This window comes from Drosophila obscura, unplaced genomic scaffold, assembly GCF_018151105.1.
Source record: "Drosophila obscura isolate BZ-5 IFL unplaced genomic scaffold, ASM1815110v1 contig_36, whole genome shotgun sequence".
In the NCBI taxonomy this organism is placed as follows: Eukaryota; Metazoa; Arthropoda; class Insecta; order Diptera; family Drosophilidae; genus Drosophila; species Drosophila obscura.
Genome location: NW_024542824.1, coordinates 1,011,886 through 1,026,562, shown reverse-complemented (window position 1 = coordinate 1,026,562; position 14,677 = coordinate 1,011,886). Strand labels below are relative to the sequence as shown.

Sequence of the window (14,677 nt, the reverse complement as noted above, 5' to 3'; positions counted from 1 at the left end):
AAGTCTTGCAGGCCTTTTTTTCAAGATCATGGACGTGCAGACGCCAGCGTCAGTCCTGGTGACATTGCCGCAGTCAGGCGACACGAGGGCTGCCCTTGTGGCCTCTGCGGACGGGCATAGCTCCACCCTGCTATCACTGGCCAGCAAGGGTACGAATGCCTCGAATAGCTTCTCCTTTCGGAAGACACGGTCTTCAAAGTCTTGCAGGCCTTTTTTTCAAGATCATGGACGTGCAGACGCCAGCGTCAGTCCTGGTGACATTGCCGCAGTCAGGCGTCACGAGGGCTGCCCTTGTGGCCAAGAAATAAAAAAACACTCTATTCGATAAGCAGCGCCAGGAGCTAAAGAAAAATATATCTTGCAAAATATAGTCTATGTGTCTATAAAAACCGCCTAATGAACCAAATGTGGTAAGGCCTCTAATCCCGAAGAGGGATTACATAACCACTGAAACTATAAGCAATAGCAACAGCAGCAGCAGATGGAGCTACCAATCAAAGCGGTCCCCCATCACCAAGCATGACGGATTGCTGCAATTCAAATGAATAATAAAGATACAAAAATTAACTTTTACTTGTTTTTTATTTTCAACTATTTAGTGAAGGGGTGCCCAGGCCCATTGCTCCGCGAGCTCTTTTGTTTTTGTCATTTCTCCCAGCATAGGAAACTAATTCTTGTATCCATACACCAGCGGTGCCCAAATTCAGCTTACGGAGCACTCACCAATACTAGCAAACAAAAACACAAATGCCAATAAGGGAACACTTTCGTTGCATTTGCATTTTTTTTTTTTTTGCAGTATGTGCAAATGTCACGTTTGTGCCACAGCTGAAGGAGGCGCAGCTAGAAGTGTACCTCAATAAGCGCCCCTCATCAAAGTACGGGATCTCGGTGCGGAATCCGGCGCCGTTTTGCATACCCGTCATGATGGGGGTGCCCATGGCCATGTGCGTCCAGATGACTGATGTAACCCTGGTGGGCAACAACCTAAACATGTGCATGGACTTTGTGGTGCGGCTCGCCACCACAGATCTCTTTGAGATGCACTTCCAGTGCATGCGAATGGGCCTCGACGGCCTCCAGTATGTGGACAAGAATGGAAAGCCCGTTCTGCCTCCCGCCGAATCACAGGGCAATGATGATGATGATGAGGAGCAAATGGAACTTGGAAATGGTTCTGGTGCGGAGTATGACTATACTGAAGCAGAGGAGGAGGAGAAGCAGCAGTCAATTGAAAGTGAAATTCTAATGGCCAGCGATCAAGACTTGGCCAACAAAGAATACCAAATGGAGGCTGTCAACGAGGCGGAGTTGGATGCAGACTCAGAGGCGGAGGCGGAGACACCTGCCAATGCTGGCTAGAGCGGCCTAAAGCTAAACGAAATAATTAAAACAATTACCAATTCAATAAAAGCCCCTGAGGCGCCTCTAACAATCACAACTCGACAGCCGATCATGGTTGTTGGTGGCGACGACGACACAAACCACGAGCAGATCGATGGCGAAGAGTTAAGGGAGAAAGAAGAGGCAATGGTTGAAGAGGTGAAGATGTCAACTAAAGAGGAGACAGAGCAAGAGACAAAGAAAGATACAGAAGCAACTACCACAGTGTCAGAAGAAATCGAAAACGAAAACATTAGCGAAAACGAGTTAAATGGTGATGATGACGCTGGGAAAGATGGCGAGGTGAAGGAACCCCCAGTAAAAGTGCAGTCGAAGAAAGAGAAGGAAGCAGAGAAGCAGACGGTGATAGAAACGGGTACGGAGACGGACACGGAGACAGACACTGAGTTATTTAATATGGTAGAGGCAGAGATAAACGATGACACAGCTGCCGAGGTAGCCAATAAGGCAAAAGTAGTGACAGCGACAAAGAAAACGACAACAAAAACAACAGCAGCTGCAGCCAAGTCGTTGTCCAGGCGCCATCGACTACATCGGCAACGTCGCCGCCACAATGCCGTCAAGCAGTCTCCTGCACACTTTAATTTATCGTAATTTGTAATTGTTAATGAGTTGTTAATGCTAAACGTTGATGCTTGTTAATTAACACGTATTTATTATTTATTAAAACCAACACTCCAAGCCAAACTCAAGCGAATAAAGCATAATTTAAATCCTTAATAATACGATATGGGCAGCCTGGATCAATTGGGTTCAAAGCATGGCAGAGATTGAACTGCCGCGCGAACGGCAAGCAGTAATACACACCCGCAAGATGTTACAATCCGAATCAGTAGATCAGCGATGCCCAGGCCCATTGCCCTGCGAGCCCTTTCGTTTTTGTAATTACCCACAGCATAGGAAACCATTTCTTGTATGCATACACAGTTTGTGCTGTGTACCAGCAAAATTTCTATAACAGGAGCAGGAGCAGCGCAGGTGCTGCCGATAGGGCGCGGTGGCGGTGCCGCGGAAGAAGCAGCCGAATCTAAAAACTGGATGGTAATTACCCAAAAGAAATTCATAGCTCTGGTATTCTTTCGAAAAAGTGAACGATTCATACGTCATTTTGTTGGTAATGAATGCCCCTAAAGAACTAACATCTGAAAACAGGCTTATACGATACGGAAAATATTTAAAAAAATGGTCAAAGTTGAAGTAACCCTCAAAACAGAGGCTAATTTCAGGTTTGGATCGATATATCTTCAGGTATATCCATTTTATCGACACGGATCAAATGTCTTGCGACAGGCCATACAATTATCTTTACAAAACGGCTGGTGATGCCGTGTGTGGGTGGTGGGTGGCAGGAGCAGCGCAGGTGGTGTCGATAGGGCACGGTGGCGGTGCCGCGGCAGAGACAGCTACTATGGCTGCAGGGAGGATTATGCAGCAGCAGGTGCTGCCAAAAAGGCGCATGGCCAAAAGGCCATTCATACATTCGAATGAATACATTCATACATTCGAATGAATACATTCATACATTCGAATGAATACATTCATACATTGGAATGAATACATTCATACATTCGAATGAATACATTCATACATTCGAATGAATACATTCATAAATACATACATGCCGTGTGTGGGAAGTGGGTGGCAGGAGCAGCGCAGGGGCTGCCGATAGGGCGCGGTGGCGGGGCCGCGGCAGAGACAGCTACTATGGCTGCAGGGAGGATTATGCAGCAGCAGGTGCTGCCAAAAAGGCGCATGGCCAAAAGGCGAATACATTCATACATTCGAATGAATACATTCATACATTCGAATGAATACATTCATACATTCGAATGAATACATTCATAAATTCGAATGAATACATTCATACATTGGAATGAATACATTCATACATTCGAATGAATACATTCATACATACATACATGCCGTGTGTGGGAAGTGGGTGGCAGGAGCAGCGCTGGGGCTGCCGATAGGGCGCGGTGGCGGGGCCGCGGCAGAGACAGCTACTATGGCTGCAGGGAGGATTATGCAGCAGCAGGTGCTGCCAAAAAGGCGCATGGCCAAAAGGCGAATACATTCATACATTCGAATGAATACATTCATACATTCGAATGAATACATTCATACTAGAGGTGTCAAACCATCGAGGGCACTATCGATAGTATCGATATTTTACTGATAGTCTCTACTATCGACGGTTTTGCGACTAGCATGATAGTATCGAGCTACAGTCGTTGCGCTTTTGATATGTTTGGATTAGCTGCTATAAAATACGAATACAAATTTGTAAAAATATCGACAGGTGGCATCTATATTTTTACAATGGACAAGTTCCTAAAAGGTTTCAATGGTTTTTTAATAATTATTTGAGCCCGATACTATTACGGCAGTATCGATTGTTTTTTTCAAAACATTCAACGTTGATATTCCTCGATTTTGATATTCCGTTTAATATTACTAGCTAGCTGGGACTCTCAGCCCTAAACAAATAATTTTATCCAATTCCTCAATGAATTTTGTTTAGGATTGGCTAGTTTTTAGAAGTCCTTTTTATTGGATTATTTACATATTAAGGTTCAAACAAAAACAACATAAACGAATGTGTCGTCGTTTTGTGGCGCTACCAGACTCCTGCAATTCGTAGTAGCTGCGGGCTGCCATACCGTGATATTTTGTGATATGAAATTCGTCAATTTTGATATTCCGTTTAATATTACTAGCTAGCTGGGCCTCTTAGCCCTAAACAAATAATTTTATCCAATTCCTCAATGAATTTTGTTTAGGATTGGCTAGTTTTCAGAACTATTTTTCATTGGATTGTTTACATATTAAGGTTCAAACAAAAGCGGCCAAAGCATAAAACGTAATGTTGACTAAATGTGACGTCAGTGTTGCTGGTCAACCAAGTTTTGTGACGTTACCAGACTCCTGCAATTCGTAGTAGCTGCGGGCTGCCATACCGTGATATTTTGTGATATGAAATTCGTCAATTTTGATATTCCGTTTAAGATTACTAGCTAGCTGGGACTCTCAACCCTAAACAAATAATTTTATACAATTCCTCAATGAATTTTGTTTAGGACTGGTTAGTTTTCAGAACTATTTTTCATTGGATTGTTTACATATTAAGGTTCAAACAAAAGCGGCCAAAGCATAAAACGTAAATGTTGACTAAATGTGACGTCAGTGTTGCTGGTCAACCAAGTTTCTGTGACGTTACCAGACTCCTGCAATTCGTAGTAGCTGCGGGCTGCCATACCGTGATATTTTGTGATATGAAATTCGTAATTTTGTAACGTCAATTTTGATATTCCGTTTAATATTACTAGCTAGCTGGGACTCTCAGCCCTAAAGAAATAATTTTATCCAATTCCTCAATGAATTTTGTTTAGGATTGGCTAGTTTTTAGAAGTCCATTTTATTGGATTATTTACATATTAAGGTTCAAACAAAAGCGGCCAAAGCATAAAACGTAAATGTTGACTAAATGTGACGTCAGTGTTGCTGGTCAACCAAGTTTTGTGACGTTACCAGACTCCTGCAATTCGTAGTAGCTGCGGGCTGCCATACCGTGATATTTTTTGATATGAAATTCGTCAATTTTGATATTCCGTTTAATATTACTAGCTAGCTGGGACTCTCAGCCCTAAACAAATAATTTTATCCAATTCCTCAATGAATTTTGTTTAAGATTGGCTAGTTTTTAGAAGTCCTTTTCATTGGATTATTTACATATTAAGGTTCAAACAAAAGCGTCCAAATCATAAAACGTAAATGTTGACTAAATGTGACGTCAATGTTGCTGGTCAACCAAGTTTTGTGACGTTACCAGACTCCTGCAATTCGTAGTAGCTGCGGGCTGCCATACCGTGATATTTTTTGATATGAAATTCGTCAATTTTGATATTCCGTTTAATATTACTAGCTAGCTGGGACTCTCAACCCTGAACAAATAATTTTATACAGTTCCTCAATGAATTTTGTTTTGGATTGGCTAGTTTTCAGAACTATTTTTCATTGGATTATTTACATATTAAGGTTCAAACAAAAGCGGCCAAAGCATAAAACGTAAATGTTGACTAAATGTGACGTCAGTGTTGCTGGTCAACCAAGTTTTGTGACGTTACCAGACTCCTGCAATTCGTAGTAGCTGCGGGCTGCCATACCGTGATATTTTGTGATTGAAATTCGTCAATTTTGATATTCCGTTTAATATTACTAGCTAGCTGGGACTCTCAGCCCTAAACAAATAATTTTATCCAATTCCTCAATGAATTTTGTTTAGGATTGGCTAGTTTTTAGAAGTCCTTTTTATTGGATTATTTACATATTAAGGTTCAAACAAAAGCGGCCAAGCATAAAACGTAAATGTTGCTAAATGTGACGTCAGTGTTGCTGGTCAACCAAGTTTTGTGACGTTACCAGACTCCTGCAATTCGTAGTAGCTGCGGGCTGCCATACCGTGATATTTTGTGATTGAAATTCGTCAATTTTGATATTCCGTTTAATATTACTAGCTAGCTGGGACTCTCAGCCCTAAACAAATAATTTTATCCAATTCCTCAATGAATTTTGTTTAGGATTGATTAGTTTTTAGAAGTCCTTTTTATTGGATTATTTACATATTAAGGTTCAAACAAAAGCGGCCAAAGCATAAAACGTAAATGTTGACTAAATGTGACGTCAGTGTTGCTGGTCAACCAAGTTTTGTGACGTTACCAGACTCCTGCAATTCGTAGTAGCTGCGGGCTGCCATACCGTGATATTTTGTGATATGAAATTCGTCAATTTTGATATTCCGTTTAAGATTACTAGCTAGCTGGGACTCTCAACCCTGAACAAATAATTTTATACAATTTCTCAATAAATTTTGTTTTGGATTGGCTAGTTTTCAGAACTATTTTTTATTGGATTGTTTACATATTAAGGTTCAAACAAAAGCGGCCAAAGCATAAAACGTAAATGTTGACTTAATGTGACGTCAGTGTTGCTGGTCAACCAAGTTTTGTGACGTTACCAGACTCCTGCAATTCGTAGTAGCTGCGGGCTGCCATACCGTGATATTTTGTGATTGAAATTCGTCAATTTTGATATTCCGTTTAATATTACTAGCTAGCTAGGACTTCTCAGCCCTAAACAAATAATTTTATCCAATTCCTCAATGAATTTTGTTTAGGATTGATTAGTTTTTTTAAGTCCTTTTTATTGGATTGTTTACATATTAAGATTCAAACAAAAGCGGCCAAAGCATAAAACGTAATGTTGACTAAATGTGACGTCGTGTTGCTGGTCAACCAAGTTTTGTGATATGAAATTCGTCAATTTTGATATTCCGTTTAATATTACTAGCTAGCTGGGACTCTCAGCCCTAAACAAATAATTTTATCCAATTCCTCAATGAATTTTGTTTAGGATTGGCTAGTTTTTAGAAGTCCATTTTATTGGATTATTTACATATTAAGGTTCAAACAAAAGCGGCCAAAGCATAAAACGTAAATGTTGACTAAATGTGACGTCAGTGTTGCTGGTCAACCAAGTTTTGTGACGTTACCAGACTCCTGCAATTCGTAGTAGCTGCGGGCTGCCATACCGTGATATTTTGTGATATGAAATTCGTCAATTTTGATATTCCGTTTAATATTACTAGCTAGCTGGGACTCTCAGCCCTAAACAAATAATTTTATACAGTTCCTCAATGAATTTTATTTTGGATTGGCTAGTTTTCAGAACTAGTTTTCATTGGATTGTTTACATATTAAGGTTCAAACAAAAGCGGCCAAATCATAAAATGTAAATGGTTGCGAATGAGTGGACTGTATTAATCTTTATGTATTTTTATTTGATTCATATGTAATATTAGTGGTTTAAATGTTATTTGCACAGCGGGTTATATACAAAGCGGGGGTGACAATAGCGGTGCGATGATGAATACGCGTGCGGGTACTCTCAAGTATAGTTTGGTACTGACTCAACTCCACCAATAAAGTCGAGCCCAAAAGGGAATTAGAAGATCACGCGATGCGACACTCCAATACCAAGACGGTGCACATCGATGTCTTGGTGTGCAGCTGCGCGTTTTGGCTATACGCGTGAGAATGTTACAGTTAAGTTTTTTTTTGACATAAGCAATAAGAACAGCGGGCAAACAATCGCGAGCATATGATTAGGGCAACTCTTATATGAATGAATATTGACTTAAAACTAAGCGATTAATTCCTCAACATACCGGCCCCCCTGAACGAATGTTCAGTTAAAGGGAAGCACAGCAATTTTGGTGATAGGTCTCTTTTACACTCCTCGGGCAGTTTTTACGGTGACCACTCTAACTCTCTCGTCTTGACCAGGATGAACTTCGGTGATGCGGCCAAGCAGCCACTTGCTAGGAGGTTGATTCGGCTCCTTCAGTACCACAAGCGTATCCACTGTTATGTTGTTGGTCTCCTGCTGCCATTTGGTGCGCGACTGCAAGGAAGAAAGGTATTCAAGATTCCAACGTTTCCAGAACCCTTGAACCTTGGCTTGCAGCTGTCTCCAACGCTGCAGTCTGTTAATGTTCACGTCCAAGAACGATGGCTCTGGCACCGACATATGAGGTTGACCTGTAAGAAAATGAGCGGGGGTAAGGGGATCCAGGCTGTGATCGCTGGGAGCGCACAGTGGGCGAGAGTTTAGTAGACCCTCAATCTGGGTTAAAACGGTGGAATATTCTTCGAAAGTTAATGCACTGCTCCCAATTACTCGGCGAAGGTGAAGTTTAATTGATCGTACGCCAGTCTCCCAAATACCTCCAAAATGCGGGGCAGACTGCGGAATGAAGTGCCAGTTGATTTCCTGACTCGTCAGAAAACTTGCAATGTCCTCATCTTGACTTTGAGATACAGCCATCCGTTGCATTTCCGTTAATTCCCGTCTGGCTCCGTGGAATGTTGTGCCATTGTCTGAGTATAAGTCGGATATAGGGCCACGTCGAGACCAGAATCGTTTGAAAGCTGCGATAAATGCGGAAGTCGTCAAATCACTGACGAGTTCGATATGAATTGCTTTGGTGGACAGACAAACAAAGATAGCAAACCAAGCTTTGCCAAACTTCGGTGTCCGACCTACCGATGTCTTGATAATAACTGGTCCAGCGTAATCCAATCCAGAATGCAGAAAACAGCGGGTGGGCTGAACCCGAAAAGCGGGAAGATCAGCCATGAGTTGTGTGCTCGTACCTTTACGCTGGAGGAAACAAATCTTGCAGTTGAATACGATTTTCCGGACTATGTTGCGGGCACCGAGAATCCAATACTTCTGTCTCAAAGTGTGGAACATAAATTCAACTCCAGCGTGTAGCGATGTGACGTGCTGGTGTCTAGCTAATAAAACAGCGACTGGTGATTCCTTTGGTAGAAGTATGGGATGTTTTGCCTCGTAAGTTGCCATTGAATTGTCAATGCGTCCTCCTACGCGCATTGTTCCTTGGTCGTCAATAAATGGAGTGTAGCGAATCAGTTTGGATTTTTGAGAAAGTGGTCGTCCAGTGCTTAGCTGCTTGTACTCCACTTGGAAGAACTCCATCTGAACGTGTTTGATTATCCTAGAGCGTGCATATTGAAGCTCCCATGATGATAAAAACGATGACAGGCGTTCCTTGCAGCGAAGACGGTGTACAAAACGAAAGCAGTAGCTTATTGTCCGCAAGAGATGTGACCAGGAGGAAGCCTTGTTAATCATACATTGAAGATCATTTCCTTCATCGGAAATGTGTAGATTAACTTGAGGCTTGACCTTAACTTCCATGTGCGCAGCCTCCTCAGTCGACAGTGCAAACTTTGCCTTAGCAGGTGGCCAAGTGAGCCGTGATTGTGAAAGCCACGGTGGTCCATTCCACCACAGTTGATGGTCTACAAGATCCCTCGGTAAAAGTCCGCGTGATGCACAGTCCGCGGGATTATCCCCAGTGCGAATGTGATTCCAGCAACTACGTGGACAAGCATCTAGAATCTCAGCAGTCCGATTGCAAACATAAGTGTTCCAAGTCCGAGGGGGCGATGAGAGCCAATGCAGCACAACTTCTGAGTCAGACCAACATGAGGTACTGGAAATAGGAATAGTTAGTGCTTGCTTAACCAGAGACATCAATTTTGAAAGAAGATGGGCTGCATTCAATTCGAGCCGCGGAATGGATACAGGTTTGATGGGCGCAACACGGGTTTTTGCGGCGATCATTCTGACAACATAGTCCTTATTGAGTTTCACGCGACTGTAAATAACAGTGGCGTATGCATGAGAAGACGCATCGGCAAATCCATGCAGCTCCGCTGCTTGAAGTGGTGAGGATATGTAGCGAGATATGCGACACGTTTCCAATAAATGAACTTCTGCTACAAACTGTTGCCAACGTGAACATAACTGCACCGGTAGTGGCTCGTTCCATTCGACCGAGCTCAGCCAACTATCTTGAAAGAGAACCTTTAGAAATACAGTACTGGGGGCAAGCAAACCCAAGGGATCGTAGATCTTGGCAAGCTCCGACAGCAGAATCCGTTTTGTCAGAGCAGTTGTGGCGTCGGGAATGGTCAGCTTGAAGGAAAGATTGTCAGCAGCCGGGTCCCAACGTATTCCAAGAACCTTCACATGTTGAGCTGGGCTTTCTTCTTCTAGAGCTTCAAGGGGTACTCACAAATGTCCTTTGGCAGCGATTGTAGTAGTGGCCAACAGTTTGAACTCCACTTTCGAAGTTTAAATTGAGCTCGACTCAATAACAAAATCAATTCATCCTTGAGTGCAATGAGTTCGTTGATATTATCGCATCCGTAGGAATATCATCCACGTACGCGTCCCTTACCAACACCGCAGCAGCATTCGGATACAACTCGGCATGATCTTGAGCGATTTGCTTGAGAACTCTAACAGCCAGAAACGGTGAAGACGCTAAACCATAAGTCACGGTCAGAAGTCGGTAATGATCAAGTGTAGCAGTCTCCTCCTTCGCCAGACAATACGTTGGTACTGCGTGTGTTCTTCTGAAACTAGGATGCCTCTAAACATTTTCTCAATGTCTGTACAGAACACATAACGATGCTGTCGGAACCGTAAACAGACTCCAAGTAAATCCCTTTGAATAGGTGGTCCAATGTGTAGTCGTGAATTGAGTGAATATCCCTTGCAGTCCTCCCCAGAGCCATCAAACACAACTCGGCATCTCGTAGTGGTGCTGTCTGGTTTAAATACTGCGTGGTGTGCTAAATAATTGTGACTGGCGAGATCCTCGGCTAAGGTAGTAGGAGGAATCAACTCCATGTGTCCTCGTTGTAAGTAATCCTCCATAAAGTCGACATATTGTTGTTTGAGTGCCGGAAACTTTCGAAATTTCCGTTCGAGAGAAGAAAAGCGGCGTATGGCTTGCGGCAATGTGGATCCCATCGGCGGAGCGGAATCCTTGAATGGATATTGGACGACGTACACTCCATCGTCTCTGCGGGAATGCGTTTGAACGAAGTGTTGTTCAGCGGGATCACTAGCGTCAATGGTAGCGCTACTTGGTTGAACTTGGTCCATGTCCATGAACGATCGGACTAAAGTATCCAGACCCTCGTGAGCATGATGAGCAAGTGCGTGGGTGTAATCATCAATACCGAGATGGTAACTGCCTGTAATGACCCAACCAAATTTAGTATGAAGTGCAATAGGATATGCGAAACCAAACTCTTGGCGTTCTCCAGTGTATATGTTCCAAAGTTGATCAGCTCCTAAAATCAGGTCGATTTCACCTGGTGTCCCAAATGTAGGGTCTGCTAAGGGTAGCTCAAAAATCTTTCCCCACATCGGGGTGTTCGACTCAATCCTCTGTGCTGGAATCGAGGATGTTAAAGTACTCATAATCAGACCTGTTACCACTACGGATGTTGTGCTTGTGCGCGAGAGCAGCGTGAACGTGGCGCGACCTCGAGTAACGCCAGCCGGGCTTGCACCTAGGCCAACAACTGGTATACGAGCATGCGTGCGCGACAGCCCTATCCGTTGAATAAACGACTCGGAGACCATCGTTATCGTCGAACCAGTATCCATCAAGATCCTGCAGGTTGTCTCATTGCCCCAGGAGTCGACTATAGTGGCTAAAATTGTTGGCAATATAGCTTGACTAGTGGCCAATACTCCTCTCTCCAATGTATGATGGCTGACCACGGCAGGATCAACCTCAGCAACATGCATGGGCGAGCGCAAGTTTGGGTCAGCGGATGTATTGACAGCAACACTCGGGGTGGTGCGAATCTCTTCTGGATGGACAAGAGTGTGGTGCCTCGACTTGCACAGACGGCACGTATTTGTGGAATTACAATCCTTTACTTGATGAGATCGACTTAGGCAGTTGAAGCACAACTTACCCTCCATTGCAAATGTGCGACGATCCACGACGTTCATAGCTTTAAATTGAGTGCACACATACAGACTGTGTGGCCCGTGACAATATACGCAACCACGAGCAGATGTAGTTGGCACGTCCACATGATGAGAAACTGCACGACGTTTGGGAGAATCATGAACTACTGTTAACTCTTGACAGGACTCCAGCGCATCAAACCGGGCGAAGAGAAAGGCGAACAGGTCATTTATGGTCACATTTTCCTTGCACGATTCACTGGACGTAGCCCAAGCTTCCTTGCATTCAGGGTCTAATTTTGAGAGCAAGATATGGATAAGCCATACATCGCGGCTGTCGCATTTCAGCGCGTGTAGACCACGTATACTCTCGTCCGCGGTGTCGACTATGTTACGCAACTCGATTATGTTTGAACTTTTTGCAGTTGGCAGCGAAAGAAAGTTTTGAATGAACGACCGCGCAATCAGTGATTTTTTATTATAACGATTTTTTAGCCTCTCCCATGCGTCCTGGTAATTATCGTCAGTAATGGGAATATGTTTAATCAGGGACAAAGCTTCACCATCTAGATACGACTTTAAATAATGGAACTTTTGACAGTTGGAAAGACTACTCTTCTTGTCGACTGAGCCTAAGAACAGGTCACTAAACTGACACCAATCTTCGTATCTTCCAGAAAATGTAGGAAGGCGTATTTTTTCGAACTGCAGCTCAGCGGGTCGCGCTGACTCCCGAATCTTCTCCAAAAGTTGTGTTTGTCCCTCAAATAGGCGTTCCACAGTACTAGATATCAGTAGATTTGACGAGTCGTGTCCATTATCGTGACTGCTCCGCTCACTTATGGCTCCAGTGAGAACGGCATGGGCACTATAAAACTTTCCCTCATATTCGGCGATATCCAAATTCGGATCCACAAATCCGTCTTCCTCATTGTATTGAACTAAGTCCTCAGAGAGCTCCATAAAGCGGTTGAAAGTTGCAGCCAATCGGTCCAACTTGTGTTCTAATGTTTGCACAGACGTGCACGACTGTACAAACTCCTGAGCCTCCGTAGATGCACGAGTTAGTTGGGATTTGCACGCACCACGCTGCTGAATTATGCGATGTACGAGAGTCTTCATGACGACCAGCAATATCACTCAATATATTTCAAATAAAATTAGCCGGAGATCCGGCTCGAAGGACCAAAAATTGCTTATGGTTGCGAATGAGTGGACTGTATTAATCTTTATGTATTTTTATTTGATTCATATGTAATATTAGTGGTTTAAATGTTATTTGCACAGCGGGTTATATACAAAGCGGGGGTGACAATAGCGGTGCGATGATGAATACGCGTGCGGGTACTCTCAAGTATAGTTTGGTACTGACTCAACTCCACCAATAAAGTCGAGCCCAAAAGGGAATTAGAAGATCACGCGATGCGACACTCCAATACCAAGACGGTGCACATCGATGTCTTCGTGTGCAGCTGCGCGTTTTGGCTATACGCGTGAGAATGTTACAGTTAAGTTTTTTTTTGACATAAGCAATAAGAACAGCGGGCAAACAATCGCGAGCATATGATTAGGGCAACTCTTATATGAATGAATATTGACTTAAAACTAAGCGATTAATTCCTCAACATACCGGCCCCCCTGAACGAATGTTCAGTTAAAGGGAAGCACAGCAATTTTGGTGATAGGTCTCTTGTACACTCCTCGGGCAGTTTTTACGGTGACCACTCTAACTCTCTCGTCTGACCAGGATGAACTTCGGTGATGCGGCCAAGCAGCCACTTGCTAGGAGGTTGATTCGGCTCCTTCAGTACCACAAGCGTATCCACTGTTATGTTGTTGGTCTCCTGCTGCCATTTGGTGCGCGACTGCAAGGAAGAAAGGTATTCAAGATTCCAACGTTTCCAGAACCCTTGAACCTTGGCTTGCAGCTGTCTCCAACGCTGCAGTCTGTTAATGTTCACGTCCAAGAACGATGGCTCTGGCACCGACATATGAGGTTGACCTGTAAGAAAATGAGCGGGGGTAAGGGGATCCAGGCTGTGATCGCTGGGAGCGCACAGTGGGCGAGAGTTTAGTAGACCCTCAATCTGGGTTAAAACGGTGGAATATTCTTCGAAAGTTAATGCACTGCTCCCAATTACTCGGCGAAGGTGAAGTTTAATTGATCGTACGCCAGTCTCCCAAATACCTCCAAAATGCGGGGCAGACTGCGGAATGAAGTGCCAGTTGATTTCCTGACTCGTCAGAAAACTTGCAATGTCCTCATCTTGACTTTGAGATACAGCCATCCGTTGCATTTCCGTTAATTCCCGTCTGGCTCCGTGGAATGTTGTGCCATTGTCTGAGTATAAGTCGGATATAGGGCCACGTCGAGACCAGAATCGTTTGAAAGCTGCGATAAATGCGGAAGTCGTCAAATCACTGACGAGTTCGATATGAATTGCTTTGGTGGACAGACAAACAAAGATAGCAAACCAAGCTTTGCCAAACTTCGGTGTCCGACCTACCGATGTCTTGATAATAACTGGTCCAGCGTAATCCAATCCAGAATGCAGAAAACAGCGGGTGGGCTGAACCCGAAAAGCGGGAAGATCAGCCATGAGTTGTGTGCTCGTACCTTTACGCTGGAGGAAACAAATCTTGCAGTTGAATACGATTTTCCGGACTATGTTGCGGGCACCGAGAATCCAATACTTCTGTCTCAAAGTGTGGAACATAAATTCAACTCCAGCGTGTAGCGATGTGACGTGCTGGTGTCTAGCTAATAAAACAGCGACTGGTGATTCCTTTGGTAGAAGTATGGGATGTTTTGCCTCGTAAGTTGCCATTGAATTGTCAATGCGTCCTCCTACGCGCATTGTTCCTTGGTCGTCAATAAATGGAGTGTAGCGAATCAGTTTGGATTTTTGAG

At 43.7% G+C, this 14,677-nt stretch overlaps 3 protein-coding genes across 3 annotated transcripts; 1 reads left to right on the top strand and 2 right to left on the bottom strand.

The window, feature by feature from the left end:
• The first annotated feature begins 1,455 nt into the window (after positions 1-1,455).
• LOC121404712 lies at positions 1,456-1,998 on the top strand. The gene has a single exon (XM_041594776.1). The coding sequence runs from the start codon at positions 1,456-1,458 to the stop codon at positions 1,996-1,998; it is 543 nt and encodes a 180-aa protein (XP_041450710.1).
• A 5,691-nt stretch (positions 1,999-7,689) lies between these two features.
• Positions 7,690-8,590, bottom strand: LOC121404711. The gene is made up of 2 exons (XM_041594775.1): positions 8,506-8,590; positions 7,690-8,390 (listed from the first exon to the last, which is right to left on the bottom strand). Exon 2 carries the CDS (start codon positions 8,293-8,295, stop codon positions 7,690-7,692), a length of 606 nt encoding a protein of 201 aa, XP_041450709.1. The 5' UTR covers positions 8,296-8,390; positions 8,506-8,590.
• A 4,888-nt stretch (positions 8,591-13,478) lies between these two features.
• LOC121404710 lies at positions 13,479-14,358 on the bottom strand. Its single transcript, XM_041594774.1, has 2 exons — positions 14,274-14,358; positions 13,479-14,158 (listed from the first exon to the last, which is right to left on the bottom strand). Exon 2 carries the CDS (start codon positions 14,061-14,063, stop codon positions 13,479-13,481), a length of 585 nt encoding a protein of 194 aa, XP_041450708.1. The 5' UTR covers positions 14,064-14,158; positions 14,274-14,358.
• Between the last annotated feature and the right edge of the window lie 319 nt (positions 14,359-14,677).